General features: G+C 38.0%; 1 protein-coding gene across 5 annotated transcripts in view; it reads right to left on the bottom strand.

The window, feature by feature from the left end:
- Positions 1 to 3,561: 3,561 nt before the first annotated feature.
- POLR3A (RNA polymerase III subunit A) overlaps positions 3,562 to 19,580 on the bottom strand; it is a 41,929-nt gene continuing 25,910 nt past the window's right edge. For 3 of the 5 annotated variants that reach the window (XM_069019276.1, XM_069019279.1, XM_069019280.1), the window contains 5 exons: positions 19,225 to 19,389; positions 18,390 to 18,554; positions 17,918 to 18,049; positions 16,552 to 16,684; positions 11,820 to 13,803 (listed from right to left, as the gene is read on the bottom strand). In XM_069019276.1, the coding sequence (XP_068875377.1) occupies positions 13,655 to 13,803; positions 16,552 to 16,684; positions 17,918 to 18,049; positions 18,390 to 18,554; positions 19,225 to 19,389 (744 nt within the window). In that variant the 3' untranslated portion in view covers positions 11,820 to 13,654. Of the gene's footprint in view, positions 7,433 to 11,819; positions 13,804 to 16,551; positions 16,685 to 17,917; positions 18,050 to 18,389; positions 18,555 to 19,224; positions 19,390 to 19,580 lie in introns of those variants that run through there. The other 2 variants (XM_069019278.1, XM_069019277.1) reach the window with 2 other exon arrangements.

Genomic DNA, 19,580 nt, shown 5'->3' with positions numbered 1-19,580 from the left:
GGCATCAAGGTTTATTTCTTCCCAAGCCTGGAGAAGCTAAACATCAAAATAATAGCAGACTGGATAGGGGCTTTGTCCATTAGATTTTGTAAAAACAAAAGTTTCCAAACAAGAGATCTAAACACCAGTAATAGCTGTTGGCTCGTCTTCCCTGTAAATTTCATCAGCGTTTCATGAATGACCAGAGACCAGGTAATTTACAAATAGAGAACAGATGTGTCCGTACTCAGGCGTAGCAGGAGGATGCAATTGTTTAGCAAAGAAACAGGAGAGTAACAACTTTTCTGTCTGAAATTAAATGGGCTGCCAACATCACTTGCACCAAATATTACCGTAATTTGCAAACAGCGAGGCAAACAGACTGCAAAATGACCACAAGCAGTTATCATCATAAATCCACATTTCATACGTTTCAATTACACTGAAAGGGCTTTACTGGTAGTGGTATTAACCCCATTACATCAAGAAAGAACCGCAATTATCTGACAGTCTCCGGTCCAACCAACCACGTGTTTTATTTAGTATCCAGAGACCTGGACTCAGTAAGGTACAAGGGGAAGCCTTTGTTCCCTACAATTTCCTGTTAACACACCGATTGGGAGAATTCAGGTGCTGAACTGATCTCAAGACACTTTATGTAGCTCAGTAGATGATGATTTCTCTCATGTGAAAACGCCTTGGGTTACGTGCATGATTGTGCTGTGGATTCTACTTCTGGTGAAGGCAGATAGAGAATAAGAGGTCTTAGGGATTTTTCTTAAGTCATTATTTACAACAATACTTGAAACTATGGGGTGATTTTGAAACAAGTATTTTCATGTTTGGTCAATTCATTGTTATTTAATGCTCTTGTAGACTAATTTCTTCTAATTTTGCATCCATTTTTTCTAACAACTTTCTTTGCTATACAAAATACACAGAGATTACCTTTGTTGTCTGATGACTACTGTTACAAATTCCTGCAAACGATGTTAGTTCTAGTCTATTTGAATTTACCAGAAAATCTGCCTATATCTCTCTAGTAAGTTGGGCAGTTTACCCAGTAAAGTAATTGTACATTCCCTAAGTAGTAGTTAACACCAGTGTGCATTAATTGTTGGCTTCACAGCACCGGTAAGAAGTGAAAGCTGCCTGGTGTCACCCACTTGAGCAGACCTCCCCCGACCAGTGCCAAGACAGGTCCCTTTGTGCCTGCCAGAGGACATCGTGCAATGGAAAGCTTTTGGAAGGCACATGCACAGGAAGACTGAACAAAGATTGCACAAATTATTCAAATATGTCCTTTTTTTAAGACTTTTTAATATCAACTAATCTCCTTTAACAACATTATTTTATTGTGTATGTGCTTAAATAGTTTCCTGTAAAGGAAAGGAAACATGCCATCAAATTTCATTACGAGGCATTATGTTAAGAGCCATACTTCAGGTCGATGCAGCAGTTCTCTGCTACTTGAAGTAATAAAGACAATCTTGGTTTCTGTTCTCTGCCTGATTGGGCACTGAAGTGCACCTTTCACCAGGGGTTGCAGTAACACAGGAATGGCATTGCTCAAGCAGCCACATTATGCCCTATCTTGAGTCTCATTTCAAAATCTAGAGGGAAGTGTACCTTGGTAAGTGTTTGCTCTGGATACTTCTTACTCCTGCCTTTCCCAGAAGTTTGTCTTAGTCCTTTGCCTTCTCTTCAAACTAAAACATTCATCTTCTCATGGTGCATTGCCTGCCCCACCTTTTGCCTGCAGATCCACATTGCTTGTTGCCCTTCTCAGGTAGTGCCAAGGTAGCAGGTAAATCCCTGATGTACCAGGTTTCTTACTTTCTGGAAATGCAGTTTCTACCTTTTTATCATATCTGAGTCTCCAACACTCAATTTTTCTTGCAAATGGCATGTCTTGGCTCTCAGCAGAATTCAGATAAATTTCTCCTTGCTCAGATGTCTCTTCCATGGGTCCAGCTGCCACACTTGCCTAAGAGAGGACCTTGCTGTTACCTCGGTTACTTTAACTCAGTGTAGACCTTCTCCAGCAAGTGCAAGGGAAAGTCTTTGTAAGACTTAGGCATACTTTGAAGACTCAAATTATGAAATGGATGCAAATTTATTATGCCAGAAGTTTATACAGTGACCCAAATTCAGATCACTACAGTACCCCAGAATGTTGATATTTCCTGATAAGACACCCTTTAGACACATCTAGTCTTTAAAACAGGCTTCTTATCCTCATTTTAATGGAACTTTTCATCAGACAAGTATTCTGTGCAAAATTAGCTGTCACTCCTCAAACATTTCCTCCTTTTCTGCACCTGCCTGCATACTGCTGCCCGAGTCACAGCAGCAGCTCTGCTGCCATAGGTTTGTGTGGATACAAAAATGCTGTTACCAAGCAATTTTCCTGCTTCTTTCTAAGCCCGTGAGATACTTTTCTCTCTCACGAAGATATTTGCAGAAGTTCTGTAACTATGAACACTTGTGACCCTGTAGAACTTTGTTTATGGTACAGTGGAAAAATATTTTGACGATATTTTAGGATTCTAGCCAATCACCCCAGGGGGGGTGGCTGATCCTTTGTCCAATTAGACTATGAAGAAACAAGTCTATAAAAGAGTTTGTAAAATAATTAAATAAATCAATCTTGCTGCACAATTCCTGCCTGCTGGATCTTCTTTCCTCTCCTCCCTACGGCTGCGGGATACAGTAACAGGTTCGCTGGTAAATCCCCTCATCAAAATCATTGGTTTGAACCAATCACAGATTCTAATGGCCAAAAGTAGAGAATTTACTTCAAGATTTGAAGATTTTTAAAATTATTTTTAAATATACGGGAGACATTTCATTTGCTTTTTGGTATTGGAGCCCTTAGGACACAGATCTTCAGGCAGACATGTACACTAGAAATGGCTTCATAACAAAAGCTATGCTTCTCATGTAATCATATGATTCAAGCAACTATGGGTTTAGAGAACAATATCGAGAGATCTACTGTAAGGTAATGGAAGGAAGGTTATGCAATCTCTAAGACAGGTATATGAAAAACACAAGTAATCACCAAGTTAAGATTAGAGCTCTTTAGGTACAAAGTGAACAGCACAGAGACTTGGTCATGGGTGGAATAGAAAACACTAGCAGCTAAGCAGTTCTCAACAGAAGCTTATTTTTTTCAGATTAATGTAACTGATAGACAATTAACTAGCGTTTGCAGGATAAGAAGGTGCTGGTTTAATATGCCAGCAGATCAAAGGATCTCATTTAGCCATTAAAAAAAACCAAAACCATAATGTGAGCAGTCTGGGCAGTGCCCAGGGAAAATATTTCACCTGGCAGTATCATCTCCAGGAATGGGCTATGGCCATAAATTCTGAGATCCTCAGAGCTCCTGCTGAAGCTGCAGACTGAGGGAGCTGCTGTTGGACACTCACAGAAGGACATGGATCATTTATCTTCCCAAAAATGTGTAACTGTGAACTCCAGGAAATGGTTTAGCTCTTTCTTCACTGAACTTCTGTGACAGACTGTATGAGGGAAAGCAGACCAGAGGATCATATTACCTTTTTTTGCCTTTTATTTCTGTAGCCATAAAACTCACCAGTCACTTCATCTTGTACTATACTAGGCAGTTTTCAGATAAAAATTATTGTGGTCTTTTCCCACTCTGGGCAAATTAAAATGAAGAAGATGAGACAGTTATTTCAGTCAGCTTCAACAAGCTTCAACAGAAAGAAAATACCCCATTTGCTGAAGTTTTTAGATTCCCCCTGGGCTGTTAAAAAAGCAAATAAAAAACTTGTTTTACTTAATCAACTTGTTAAAAGAGAAAGAAAAGGCCTTCCTCAGGGGCAGAATAGCTGGCAGGAAGGGTGTTTGTTTGTTTGGGGTAGGGAGGGGAGAAGAAAAGGGTAGGTAAATCATCTCCTCCTGGAGCTGTGAATACACACAATCACTTCTGTTTCTCAACTGCTTCCAAAAACAGGCAGCAAAAGGAAACCAGAAACACTATGGAGGCACACTGGCGTCGATCCTGCAGGGGGGTAAAAGTTTCAGCTTTTGTAGGGAAGACACTCTGCAAGCAAATCCCAAGTACCCATCTGCTTAGAACAGACCAGGGGGGTGATTTAATTTTCTTTGGGAGACTGGGGGTGATTTAATTTTCTTTGGGAGACTGGGTTGGCTTGTGATGTGGTTAACTTCTATAAGCAAGCAGATGTTAAACAGCCCTTTCAAAGCTGTTTGTTGAAGTTTGTTATTGGTTCAGTTTCTAGGTCAGTTTTCAAGTCAAGACAAGAGATTATTTATACCAATCATTTGCTTTTACTTCTTTAAGCGCTAATGGGGAGATAAAAGCAAATGGGTGCCCTAAACACCCACGGGCAACTTCTATTAACAAGCCATGCACAAACTGGGAGCTCGTAAGAACAAAACCCAAACTGCAGTTGAAGATATTAAAATGTAATAGTAAGGATTCCAGAGACTGCCTCAGCACATTTTCACCATCATCATTGGTTTTCTGTCAGAAATGAGTATTTTCAAAGTGCATTTGAAGCTAAAGGCTCTTGAAGAAGGAAAGGCATTTCCTTATGTTCCATCTCTCAGCTCTGCTAAGAATTACGTATCTCCTTTTAACAGCAGGTAGTTCCCCTGCTCACTGACATACAAGGGTTTAAGAGTTGAATCCTTGTCAATTACAAGGTAAGTTTTCCAGGGACTCCAGGGGCAGTGCTTTGATTGTGGCACAACTGAACGCAAAGAAAATGGTTCCTGATGCTGAAGAAAAGTCAATATTCCTTGAAAATTGCAGAGTAGTCCAAGTATCTCTAGTCCAAGCCCAAAGAGCTCCCTGAGAAAATGGACAGGTGTGCATGCAAGTCTGGTTCTCTGTTTCCCTAGATACCATGCAACACCTGTCTTTCCACACATGCCTGAAGAGCTCATCCCACAGCTCATCTATTCTGTAATGCTTAAGCTAAGGGGAAAAGAGAGGTGGCAGCCCATTTCCTAAAAATCCCCAGAACCCAGCAGATCCACATTTGAGAACAGACCAATACTCAGAAGTGGTTGGACTGCAAAAGCTTGTTATGCATGGAAGAAGATAAAACAGGATTGTAGAGAGCTAGAGGGGATTATTATTGCTTCATAATGAATGCTCTAGCATTCTGAATTCATCTGGTTTATGATACAGGAGAAGCATTTCTAGTGTACTTTCATTAATTGTGCAGTTTTACAAGTGTCTGTGAAAACCAGGCAAAGATAGATGGTCAAGACATTGAAAAATAAGCTTGACTTGCAGCAGATTCTGTGTGTCATACCCATAGCTAAGATTTGAACTGCCACTTGACAGTGATACATGGATTTCTGTTTACGTAAGTACTGCATAAATTCCATATGCTTCTAATTTGAGAAGGAATTTTTACTTTTAATATTGCATGATAGTCCTTGGGCAGGAGAGGGAAATGATTTTCGTAGGAGGTAAACACAAAACTGGGATGACAGCGAGAATAAAGTCAAAGAGAAACCCTTGTACAACTTGCTGTAGTCAATTTGCTCAGGCAAAGCAGACCATGGGCCAAGATGCAGCTTAAGACTGAGGAGTGTTTTAAATGACAAAAATACTGGACTTAACTAAAATCAGTTCTGAAAACAGCGTGAAATGAAGTAACTCCTAAATTACACTCTCATTTAAAAGGCAAAAGTAATACAGTCTCTGCTCCAGCCTACATGCCTTGGAGGGATGGGAAAGCCATCAGAGAGTTCCAGAATGAAATAAAGTCTCAGCTTGGTACAGTGGCAGCTGCATTACCAGCTTCCACAAGGTTTGGTCATACAGTTTAGAATGAACTACAGATCTTCAACCTATCTGTATTTTTTCCCCTCATAACACAAATGTAAAAATTAAACATTCAACAGTTCAAGTTAACCAGTATTTTTTAAAGAAAAATGCTACAAAAATAATTTAGAACTTAAGTTATTATAAATACCAAGATTTGTCAGAATTGAACAACAAACAAACAACTCCCAAGACAAATAGAAAATCCCCACCTCGATATTAAATGGAAAAGAGCATATCCAGCATGGCCCAGAATAAGGAGAGACATCTGAGACAAAGTCCTGAGTGGCAGGGAAGCCTTAAAAAGGATTTAGGTTAACATGATTCTTTTTGAATCAAGTCTGCAGCAATGATATTTAGAGAAGTGTTGTTCAACTGTTTGCAACTTATAAAGATGCATTAACTGGTGGGAGTTTGATGATAGAAATATTTAATATAATGCATATATCAAAGCTCATCCAGTTCTGCTGAGTTCTCTAATTGGTTTCCAGGGGACTTGGATTAAGCCCCAGTTTGGTAATAAAAAGACTGTGCAAAAGAATAATTGAAATAAAAAGTCTCCAAATCTGCTAGGGATATTCCATGAAGGATAAATATACTTCATCAGCAAGGCAAGCCAAATATTATCCTTTTTACCATGGGCTATTTGTATTTTTAGAACTTTTTTCCCTTAACTCACCTTCAGAGCTGCCACCCTCCCCTTCCAAGAATATTAATGGAAGCCAAGAGCTTCATTGCTTTGCCCTCTCCTTTTCCAGCTGAAGTCAGTGTCTATCTTGCAGCTGACTTCAAGAGCACCAACTAGCCTTTTTTGACTTTCTTTGGAAGATGAAAGAATAAAAAGAACTATATACAGCAGATGCTAATCACATTCTTTAATCCACACATCCTGGCAATGCTATTTACTAAGTAATCCATACAACATGGATGTTTTCACAAGCACAGTCCCTTCTCTCACCTTGATGGCTTTATCACAACCATGTTGCTCAGGAGAGACTATTATAACTTAATAGTCTTTAACAGACTGAATCTAAAGTACAGAGATTCTAAAGATTTCCGCAGGTCTTATATGTCTGTGGCAGCAACAGTTAACTGATTCTACATGTACCAACTACCTCCCAAACTGCTGTGCTGCTCATCTTTCCCCATACTTATTTTCAACAGAATACACAAAACCACAAGCAAGGGAAAAGACATCTGTGCCAGCTAAGTAGGAAGGCTGAAGAAGAAAGCAGAAACAGGCTAAAGACAAAAGTAATTGGAGATCTAAAGGGCAGAATACAGTTTTTAGTGCTGACAAAGAGCCACAAGAAGCAGGGATGCCTTTCATTTTGGTTTAGAGTACAAATATATTCCCTCATATAATGTGGTCATTTTTTTTTTCAAAAGTTATTTGACTATAGCTGTAATTTTGATGGCAGTGAATTTCCACATCCAGATGTGCTGAGGAGATGTTTCTTCCTTGAGTGGTTTAATTATCCTCCAGGCAAATGTTCATGGTAACCTTGCATGGCTGAGCTGAATCCAGCCAGTGGCACAGTATGGTTGACATAGCACTGCTGCAGGGAAGCAGTGTCACCAGCAGTGACAGTCACTACAGGTCCAGAAGGGAGGAATCTGTGGGAGAAATGAGGACAAGGAGACAGAAATAAATGCAAAGGAAACTGGAAAATGCACAGCAATAGTGTAAGTCAGAAGAACTATACATCTTCTGAAAAATAAAAGTTTAAAGAAAGTCTTTGATGTAACTGGAAAATACCTGCATGAGTAGAAAATCTGGAACAATGGCATATGGGAAAGTTATTGTGTGGGCTTGTCAAGGTACCCACACACACAGCAGACATTCTAGCATCACTGAATCGGAAAAGTGCAGGGATCAGGGCAGAGTAAGGGGTGAGGTGTGTCCTTCCTTCCCATGAATGAGATCCCCTACCCACTGTGCCCTTCAGAAATGAGTCACACACTGTCAGTGCTTCAAGCCTGCACCATGACATGGCCAAACTATCCTCATCACTCCAAACACAAACAGCATTTTACCATGGGGATGCTGTCAATCAACCTGAGCCAAAGAATCCCCTGCCTGTGACACACCAGGATGAATCACACCACATTAATCAATTCCCAGAAACCAACAAACCCTGGAATAATAAATCAAGAAAAATAATTTCAGTCTCACAACTAATTCTGACATTTTCTGGGACTCTTGAAGTTTACCAGCATAATTTCACTATTGCTTTTGCATTTCTTGGCAATTAATTTTCTTTATTTTGCTTTTAAAAATCCACACAATTTAACACTTAATAGGGATGCACACTGAGAAAACTGTCATATGTATCAAAAGATTAAGCAACCAACCTACATTTTCACAAAAAGGAGAATAAAATGCCTGTGGTTAATAATCCAGGCACCTGCTGCTTTCACAACAGCTTCATTGCTGGCCAACACTGTCTCCACCTGACAAAACACCACTATCATGGAGAGGAACTTGGACTGAAATCTTGAGGGTACGGTACCCCAGCTTTCTGTGGACCCTGAAAGCCACAGTCAGAGAGACACTTGCATGTCCTCTTTTACCCATGGACTAAAATTCCTCTGCACTACCTGGATCTGAAACCAACATAAAAATTAAGACAGTTTGCAATGAATGTCTGCCATCAGAGTGCTACGATCGACAGAAACAATAGAAAAACCAACATAGAATAGCTTTCCTTTACAGACTTCAGTGAATTACCCATCTGCTCTTCATAGATGTTGTCACCTCTCTTCCAGGAAGAGACACAACGTAAGGAATGTAACTGATGTAATTTCTGTATCTTGTCCCAGTAGCAGGACTTACATATTACTAAGAACTCCTCAGATAAGGATTTTCTAGGAATATTTCTGATCTAACTGCAGGTATCAACATGTTTTAAAAGATTCCTATTCATCTGCTAATTATAGCTATGATCTTCCACATGAGCTGTACCAGAACCCACCAGGAACAGCAGTTTTTACACTTAACAGTAGCAATCACTGTAGTTCAGCAGCTGTAATTATGCACAGTTGGTTGATAGAGTTTTATAACTAAACAGATACAATACCTGGAGGAATTAATTTGGAGTTATTGCTCATTACTAAGTCACCCACAAAATAAATGATGATTTAACTATAATTTGTCACAGCCACTAACGGCAATCCCCAGGACAAATGACAAAATCTTAGTTCTCAGGAATGAATACCTGTCCTTTTCCCAGCTATTTCCAGTACTTTACTAGGACTCCTTAAAGAGATTATGAATAACTGTGTGTCACTTTACCCAGCTGCCATGTCTGTTTCTTCCCCAAGCAGATCTGAATTTCTACACTGCTTCCATATACCCCTGCTTATTTTTGCATTTCCTGTCTTTTCTGCTTTCTTCCCTTTATCCTCAACACCTGCAGAAACCACCATATTTCTATATACATCAGTCCTATCTACTCTCATTGCTTCCAAAAGGAGCATGCAATTATTCCTGATCCTGCAGGCTTGGATTCACAGGACAGACTCTTTAGATGAAGAAACACCTTTTAACATCTGATACACACAGTGGCTTCACACAGAAGTAACTGTGGTGGTTGAGGCAATGCAGTGTCAGAGCAGCTCATGGCCCACAGAACCCCTAAGCACAGCCAGCCAATACCAGATTCTCACCACTGTGAATTGAGTCACAAATACGACAGGAACTAACAAACTACGGGCATGCTTGTAGCTTTTAGACATTCAAGTGGAGGTCATCTGTCATAAATCTTGCTGGTTTCAGCTGTCTATACACAGAGAAGACCACCAGTTTCGTATTATTTCCAGTCCTAACCATTGGTCTCTTGCATCAATCAGCATCACCTTTAAGTGTTTTTAATGCAGCCTTGCCTTGGAGTTCAGCAGCAGCTGAAGGATGTGAGATACTCCCCAGCCAGCTGCCAGAACTTCATGCTTCAGAGCAGCTCTCAGAGCTGCATTTCAGTGCCCGCTGGAAAGACTGACTGCAGATTGGAACAATCACGGCTGCATGGAAAATGCTGCCACAAAAGACATGTCCCCACTCACTGCAGATTGGCTGTTCTATCACTTCCCAGGGGCAACTCACTACATCCTTTTAGGAATGACTATAGCCTTTACTTAAGTACTGCTTTTTGCTTGTTTATTTTTTAAGCCAGATGGACAAAATATATTCAAGTGAAAATTTTACTAATTAATGAAAAAGCATATGTGGACTCTGCTTTCTCCTTCTTAAGAAAATAAATTCCCTTAATTTCCTTCCTCACGCACATCATTGTAACAGGTAACTCTCCCTCTTATTTCAGTCCTGATATTGCAAAAAAACCATTTTTAATAGAAAAAAAATAAGGAAGCTACCCAAATACTTCTTTTCTCAGAAGAAAATGCTGCTCTCTAGTGGAAGATGATGATATATGATCTGGTTTCATTAAGAAGGAATGTTTTAAAATTTTCATTTTATCAGTTCCAGGAAACTTTGATTCATTTTCACAAGCACTGAAACACCAAAGTAGCAGGGCTGGTTTGTTTTCTATGAGTCTTTCAGATCAGCCTGTGAGATTCTGGTATTCATTCTTCAAGATAAACTGGCTATGCATTTGTATCAGTACCATAACCACATCCAAATAACCTGTCAAGTACTGATGCACTAAAATATTAACATATCTTATAATCTGGTCCCTTTTAGTTTTTCTGTTCTTAGACAATATAAAAATAATAGGCCAATTTTGCTTATTTTCTTATGTTTTTTCCCAACATATTTAAACCAACAGACTTTCCTAGGTCTGAATACAAAGCTTAGCCAACCACTTCAAAGATAGATTTATTAGTTACATGCACAGAATAATTCAGGCAAATATGCAAATACTAAGAAAACCTGTATCCTGTTTGCTATGGGTTTCTAAAGACATTTCAGTCTGCAAGCATAGGGATACAAAAATTGAGGAATTCCTGTTGCAGTGGTTCCTTCAACTTATACTGAAACAGTGACAATTGGTCAGACGCCAAGGAATATTTGTCCTGAAACAGCCAGATTTTTTCCTACTTGCAATTAACTTATAGAACACAGCATTCATATGCTTTCGTCTTCTTTTTTATCTTTAAGCATAGATAATCAAAAAAGGAAATAGCCTTCTATACTAAATTTATTCAAGTTATGGACCAAAGCAGCACAATTCTGGATTTACTTCCAACTTTCCATAGTCATAACAGGAAACCTATATAGCATGTGCAGCTGCTTTCTTCTCTCTCTGCAGATAAGAGACGTGTGTGAAGTAGTTTCCTGATAAACACACCAAGAAAGTACTTCATTTTATGAGTTTAAATTTGTTTTAAAACAGATGGAAAAAATGAAGATGAGAAAGCAGCATATGGATATTTGAAAACAAATTGATTTCTTGAAAATTTACACTTCACTAATTTCAATTAGCACATTAATTAGAAAATAGAGGAAAATGTGAAAAATAGTATTTATTTTTAAAAAACCCAAAATAAGCTAAAAAATTTACTAAAAATGTAAATTTTATTATTACAAAGTTCCATTTCTTTACTGTTAAAACTAACCCTTAAGAAAAAGCTGCTTACGAGTGAAATCCAACAGCTAATTTGTTTACTGACTGCACAGAGAGCTCAAACAATAATTACTAATTCAGAGTGCTCTTGTAAACAATCTATTTTTGGTTGAAACACTCATAAGGCTCAGAGCATGATCTGAGGACAAGACACAGTGACTTTAGGCAAGATAGGTTTTATATTACTTATTAATTTACATTGTAAATACCTGAGATTTAAGCTTAGTAATTCTCAATTGTCTTACTAACTAAGCAAATAAAGGAAATGGAGGTTATCTCATCCATAAATTAATTATGCAGAAATATAATACACCAATAAAACACAAAGTTTCCATATTCTTTACCTCTGCCTCTTTTTATTGTCATATTTAAGACAATGATAAAAGATGTAATTTAATTCTTACTTTTAAAACATAAAGAGAGTGAACCCACCATTTAAATAGCTCATTTCTCTATATTTACAAAACACCAAAACCACACAAAACAAAACAAAAATCCCAAACCAACCAAACAAAAAAACCTAACCAAACAAAAAGAAAAACCCAAAACCAAAAAATGAGAGAACATAAAAAAAAACCCAAAAATGGAAGAAAGAAAGATGTGGTTATTTGTTCCAATACAAACTCTACCCATTTTGACCTTGGGAAGAATCTTTTTTCAGAAAAATGCCAAGCACTGTCAGTAGAATTTCCCATGATAAAACAAAGTACTGAACCACAGGAAAGGTTTATGGGCTTTCTCTCCATGAAGCCCCTACCCATGTTAAATTTACAACTTGAAAAAGAAATAGACAAATGAGTAAGTGGCAATCTCACTGAGATAACAAAGAAAACTTTAATTTTTTCTGAAATTTCTATTGCTAAAACAGAGATAGCAAAATATATGTAGTTTTTAGAGCAGATAATAAATGCACTACATTCTCCATCTTCACCCTGCCAAAATCTAGGCAGATGTAGATCTTAGCAGCACACTGAAAATACAAAATAATTTGAGAATAGCTATGTTGAATTTCACATGAGATCTTGTCTGCATGGAGCATGAATTAAAAAACAGACACAGTGGCACTTTAAGACTTAAACCAGTAGATTTACAGTCTCTGACTGGAGCCTTACACTTTTCTTGGACATAAAGCCAAACTGCAGCACTAATGTGTTCATTTTCAAATGCTAGAATACTCAGCAGTCACCTTTTACTTCATGAGGGCACAATTTCTGCTTTTTTATCTACTTCCTTGACCCATGTCATGAGCACACTGAGTATCCAAACACTGCTGACAAAACAAGAAGGTACTTTCCCTCCTTAGCACCACAGTAAATTTAAACATACTACACTGAAATGATTTGAGATCTATATTCATTCTGAAAACTGCTTTAGTGGACTAAATCTAAAAATACTTCCAAATTATTTCACGGCAATGCACAGAAACAGCATCCGCTTCAATTTCTACTTTAGATAGTAAAATAAAACTAAGTTGTTCAGATGATCCTGCTCAATTATGAAACTTTCCCTAAACTAAGACTACTGTAAGTTACTGATTCCAGCAGTTAGACAGTTGCTGTCATATGAAAAGCTATCTATAGTTTGTAATATTCTTACAACAGTCTTCTCAGAATTTAGTAGCATCCACAATGTGCAGCTTCTTGTAGATATGGTCCCAAAACAGAATCCTGGGGAGGAAAATAATTTAATGGATAATAACTCAGGATAAAGAAAAACCAATTAAAACTACCAAAAGCAAAGAGCAAGTATTTCAAACACTTTGAACAGCACTCCTGAACTCACTATGAATTAATCACAGACTAGTTCCAGCTTTCTGAAGTTCCTGCTCTTAACAGCTGTAGACTGACCTCTGCAGCTCCTGTTGAAAGGACATTTCCAAAAGCACTCTGGGCAAGCTCCCAGAACTCTCTTGCAATTTTCTCTTTTTTTTAGTAAAAAAAATCTGAATACACATGTAATAAATACTGAGTTAATAACAGCTTCCACCCATTAACAGTAATAGAAAAAGCAAACACTATCACATGAAAATGCTATCAGGTGAAATCTACTTTAAATTTATTTCCACTCTCTGGTGCACTCTTTCCTTTCAGGGTCTGTACTAAAAACAGGTGGTGAACAACTGGGCAATTCTTTTGATAGTATTTAACTTACCAATTCACTGCTATTGAGACACATAGAACTGATAATACACTTCTCTTAATTTAAATTATGTTTGCTTACTATTTCTTGGTTTACTATCTTGTTTTGTGTCCAAGTGCTACGTAACAATGGGAATGTGAAATTCATTATGATCAAATATCAGAGGCCGCCTGGGAGGGGTTGATTCTTTGTCCGCTTTGTGTAACAGTTTAAAGAGTCCTGTTCCAATATTCATTGGAATTCCCATGATGATGCACTCAGAAACACCTAGGAAAAAACCAAACAAACCCAGTGAACATTTGAACAGTAAGGATTTACAAAACTACTTTCATTTGCCCATTCCGTTATGTGTTGCCTACAAAGTCTTGAACTTCACAGGTAAGGACCAAGGCCCCTTCACTCGACAAAGTTAAATGTCATGGTCATCAGACCAGTATGTTACTTAAACAGCATTAAATTCTACAGGAAAACTTCAACCTAGCCTAGACATCTTCTCCAGTAATGAAAGCCCTTCAGAAGGTTTCCTTTTGGAGAAGACATATTCCATGCAGTGCCTGTAGCAGAACATGCAAGGCAAACTTACTTGATGTTAATTCTCTGACTCAGTGCTAAGGCTTCAGTCAAATCTGGCAGGGTTCCTTTGAAACCTCCCCAAGTTCCCAGTGAGAAAGGCACAGAAGTACTTGAGCTTTAACACTTCTGGCATTTTCACCACTCAGAAAGTGCTCATTTTGAAGCGAAGATTGAGTCTGTCCCAATGATTTTTGATGGTTGTAACATTTTCACTGCAATGTGCTGACACATTTATATTCCAGATCTACCAATGTGCACACCTTTTCCAAAGAACGTTCCACACTCAAAGCAAGCTCTCAGATACCAGTGTTTCTCTCTCAGCACACTGTTATGATCCAAATGACATTTTTGCATGTTCTCAGGAATATAACTAGATTGTCCTTCACATAAATGTTTAAGAAGGTAGCAATAAATAGATGTACCTTTGAATGCACAAAGGGTGAAATACATTTACTCAAAATTCTGGCAAGGCATGATTTGCAATTTGAATGTATAGGAATGAAGAGTCTGTATTTTTGCTCTTAGACCAGTGCTGCATTTCTACATTATTTGCCAATAATATGCTCTTAAAAATCTTGTGCAAAATAGAACTTTCAAGAGGTACTGTAGATTTAGGCCCCTACAGCATGCACATTACAACAGATAAAGGAAATACCTTTCTTACACCTAGCAAAAAAACCTTCCCTGCTTTTGCACAATAATCTTTCAACCTGAGTCTACCACTGAACCATGAAAACTGAATTTAGATTTTGTACATCCCTATTCACTTGCAATACTTCCACATACACAACAAGAAGCCTTCCTCCCCACCTCCTTTTTGCCTCACGGACCAAGTAATAAGTCAGGCAGCTGCACAGCAATTTTTCACACAAGCAAGCCAGTATCATCTCTTCAGTTTTGGTAAGCAGACAACAATTGCTGTTTTCTCCACTGCATTTCCTTATTCAAACTAAAATATTTATATAGGAGGCGACATCAAAATACCTTTGGTTTTCACATTATTCAAAACAGGATTTTACCAGCTCAGAGGGGACTTAGAGAACACATTTTCTTTTCCTTACTGTCTAGGACTGAATCATTCTCAGAAAGGATCTTTGCTTTAATCGTGGGCAAATTATTAAAAATTAAAAAAAAAAAAAAGGAAATTAAATCCCACTCATGTGGAATGCTGGAGAGCCAGAAGTGGCAGAGTTCTCAAAATACAAGCTAGTAATCCACAGATTCCAGCGATTCAGAAAATACTGTGCACAAAGCACTGTTTGAAACTGGCTACATTAAGACTACCTAGACATACACAGAAACCAGTAAATTTTAACATAATACATGCATATTTCTGTATTTCATTAGCACCCAGAAACTCCCAATGAGCAATTCCAGCTCCAGGAGGGTAGGTATTGCATAAACAGATCTTGAAAAGGGTGAAACCTGCTTGACTTCTTTTCTCCGTTTAACCTATTAGACAGACTTTTTAACAATTCAGTCCCAAAATGTACGTAGCTTAAAGGAGAAGAAAATCTGATTGGGGGCTAATGGGGGCAAAGGCATTAAAAAAAAAACCAACTAATTCCAAATATTAGAGCACATGGCAAAAATAGAAAATAAAGAGACAAACAGAATACCAGAACTCTTTTAATGAATATTCTGTTTGCTGAATGTATGTGGGCATGCATACACTTGTGGATATGTAGCCATATATTTTCAATTACCAGATTAATTCATGAATTCAGTAAGATGATTCAGGGGATGCTAATGAACTTAAATTTAAAACTGAAGAACAGATACCTTTAAAAAGAAATTTCTGACAACAGGTATCTTGTCTGTTCTGTTAAATGATAAACAAGACTTCTAATTAAAAAAACAAAGACCCATAATTTTCATCTATTTAGATTAGAACTAAATGAAGAAGTCAAGAACCTGGCCTTTCTGCTTATTTCTAGGTACCAGTGCCAAATCACCTAAGCAATCAGGTAACAGTGCAATCTTCAGCTAGGCTGAGATGTACCTGTCTTCCTACTTCTTAGCAGGAATGAAAATGAAATCTAAATACTGAGTGAGGTACTACATTTATTCATCAGCTCTAGGTGTTGAAGATACACAAACATTTTACAATAGAAAAAAACAGAACTAGTGATAGTGGGACAAATTTCCTAGTGTTTCACTGAGATCTAGCATGAGAAGTAAAACCAAATTACCAAAAGTGTACTTTAAGAAACATCCAGCAAATATCCAACTGATTTGAAGATCTCAGTCAGAGATTAGAAGTAGAGAAACATACACCAAACTTCTAGGACCAAGGGGGTCCTAGAAGATGGATGAGGCTCAGACCTGAAGCTTTTGACATACCACCGGAACAGGAAGCTTAACAAAGCAAAACTCCAATGCTTTGAAGAAGTTTACAGACGTTGGGTAAGGACCACAAACTGCAGACTTTGCAATACCTACCACAAACAGAATCCTTCTGTCCAAAGTAAGCAGCATCAAAGAGATGGTCAGCAGTCTTTTCAAAAGAAGCCAGCATCAACACACTTTCCTTCATTTTTGCCAGTCCAAACCTGGTAATGCCGAGCACTTCACCCTTGATTGATGGAAAAACCCAAAGAGTAAGTCCAAGTAAATAAATATATTATCTATAATAGAGAATTGTCGTAAGACATTGCTTTACAGTTGAACATCCTGAAGGTTAATAGTTTGATAGTAATCAATATTTATATAAAACAAAAGTCATTCTTCATATACAACATAAGCTGCTGCAAACAGTTAATAGATCATTTTTTTAAGCAAGAGTATTGAAAAGATTGGAAGAAACATGGCCATGAGAAAAGCCCCCACAATTATAAACTGGCTTCTGAGCTACAAACTTCAGTGGGGTCTGAGAGCAATATGCTGAATCTATTGCCTATTATCTGCAGACAAATCTGACCTCAGCTGCCAGGAGTTGACAGAAGATGCTAAATCTTCATTTTTTCATTCTCCAGAAAAAAAGGTAATTAGCTTTTTAAACTAACTTATTTCTGCCTATGTTTGTTAGAAAAATCCTGATTATAACAGATTGCACAAAGAAGCCTAAGTCACAAGTACAGGCAAAAGAATGCATGGTAGGAGCCCACCAAGTTTAAAACATGACACTCTGATGCCCTTTTCTACTGTTGTGCTGCAGCTCCATAGGGTCAGCCCTGGGGACTGCTGCAGCTCAATACAACAAAGCTCTGCAGTTTTGGAACAAATCAGAACTTCATCCATTTCACCCAAATTAAACCCTTGCACTCTGGCAGGCAAATTGGAAAATCTTACTTCACTAAGTGTACTCAACTCTAAAAACCACATTGGATGTGAAAGAAAGTGCAAAATCATATCTGCTCTTTATTGATTGATTTTCTAACACATTCTGTAAGACTGTTCACATCAGCTGATTCTATGTGTAGTGTCTGCATCCTTTGACTCTCACATATGGTGCAGCTGTTATGAACCACACCCCGTGGGGTTTTCTCCACAGCAAGCCTTAAACTGCATGCATGGCTACCCAAACAGCTGATTTTCACACCGTCATTTTCAGGATTCCTATTTTCAGTATGAAATTATTGTTCCCTTCTCATTTTATCCATTTGTTTTCAGTCAAAATAGATCCCTCCTCGCCCAAGAACTGGGGTAATTAAGCATTTTGTGTAAAATACAAATAACAGTATTAGGTCAGTACAACTTTGAATTCTTTAAGCCTAGGATGAATTTCCATCTCCCTAGCTCGCTAGCTGGTAAAATTAATTTGTATAAACAGGCCAATAGTAACATTTAGATAAGACATAGTACAAACCTTGTAAGTCATTAGATCAGACAATAACATAACATGTCTCCTGTCAATGCTCATGCCATGGTTCACCATCGTATACTGAATCTCATTGATAATGGTCGTCCGAGCAGCTTCAATTCCCAGAGTTTTCTCTACCTACACAAGATATTGTTACATGATTGTTATGTGTTAGATGAAAGAAGAACCAATTGCTTGGAGCAAGTATATTCCTGGTATAAATACCATCTGATAGCATATTGATATTCCATTTCTATGACTACCCTTTTCAACTTCTCCATTTGAAAAATATTTATAGAAACAGCTTCTTTGAAGTGAACAGTGCTGCCAGTGGAATTATTCTCTTGTGTTAATGCATTCTGACACCTATTAGTGAAATCAGGCTTGATTGCATATCAACTCCTGCATCTGAGCACAAACGAGCACTTGTAATAAAGATGCTATGGGGAAAACCCCACAGCACCCATTTAGACATTACCTCGTAAGTGTTGTTAGAGGATGTTTTTGTTCCTTTCACTCCATGAGTAGCCATAACAGCTCGTAGATTATCACCTTCAACCAGAAGTTTGTATTTTTCCTTTCCACTTTGTTCATCAACATGAATGACAGCCCGGGAAACCTCTGGTATGCCTTGCACTACAACCTTCATAAAACAAAAAAACCCTGGTAACTTTGATGTATACAGTAACACAGTATAAAAGGGTAACACTTACAGCATTCAAACCTACTGAGAAGGTCTAGTAAGTGGAGTAAAGGCTCACTCAAAACACATATTAATAAAATTTCTTATTCTTAAATACACAAACTGACACTGTACTATAAACCTTGCTCACTATCTACATTTTATATTTTATGTCAGATATTCTCATACTCAGGTTTGGGTGTCTGAATAGCAGCAGACCCATACAAATAAAAGGGCAAGCTGCTAACAATAAAGGTTCATTTATCTCTATTTTTAGAATCCAGAGTAGACAGTCTCCTCACAGAAAGCTGAAAAAATGCCAGATACTGTCATGTGGTTCAATTCTAGATGCAGCTGGAAACAGATGCAACTATTTAATAAAACTGCTGAACTTGGAAAGCTTCAGTAAACTGTGAGGGAAATATCAAAGCTTCCATTTTATTTACAAATACTAGCAAAGGATGGCTTAGTTTCAACAGCAAGGCAGTACGACCACAATCTAAGAGTTACTGACCTCAGCCTATCTTCAGTGTCAATACTGACAAGAATTATTTTGTCTTGCCACCATGGAACCCTGAATTATTACTACTGATTACCTCCCACAAAAGCATGAGAAAGCCTTTGCTTTTACCTTTGGCAGTTCTTCCTTGAGGGACTGCAATACATAATACATGGAACTCTTGCTATTTTCACGAGGGGTCACACATACAACTGCTTCTCCATGGACAGCAACATCCCCAGGCTTCACTCGGAGCTTAGAGATGCAAATTGAGTAGCGCACAGTCTCTGCATTCACCTGTGGCAAAAGTCAGCCAGCAAACACCAGGGTTATCTCTCAGCATATATCAACATGCTCAAATAAATAGAAAAGTCTTTCAACAGATTATAAAAAGGAAGAATGTAGGAAAAAAATCCCAAATATTCTCTTCTAAATTAGTCTTACAAATTGCATGAAATACTACCTTATACTGAGGGTACCAGCCCATA

The sequence above is a fragment of the Aphelocoma coerulescens genome, chromosome 6 (assembly GCF_041296385.1).
Source record: "Aphelocoma coerulescens isolate FSJ_1873_10779 chromosome 6, UR_Acoe_1.0, whole genome shotgun sequence".
Lineage (NCBI taxonomy): Eukaryota > Metazoa > Chordata > Aves > Passeriformes > Corvidae > Aphelocoma > Aphelocoma coerulescens.
This window is presented reverse-complemented; position numbering and strand designations above follow the sequence as displayed.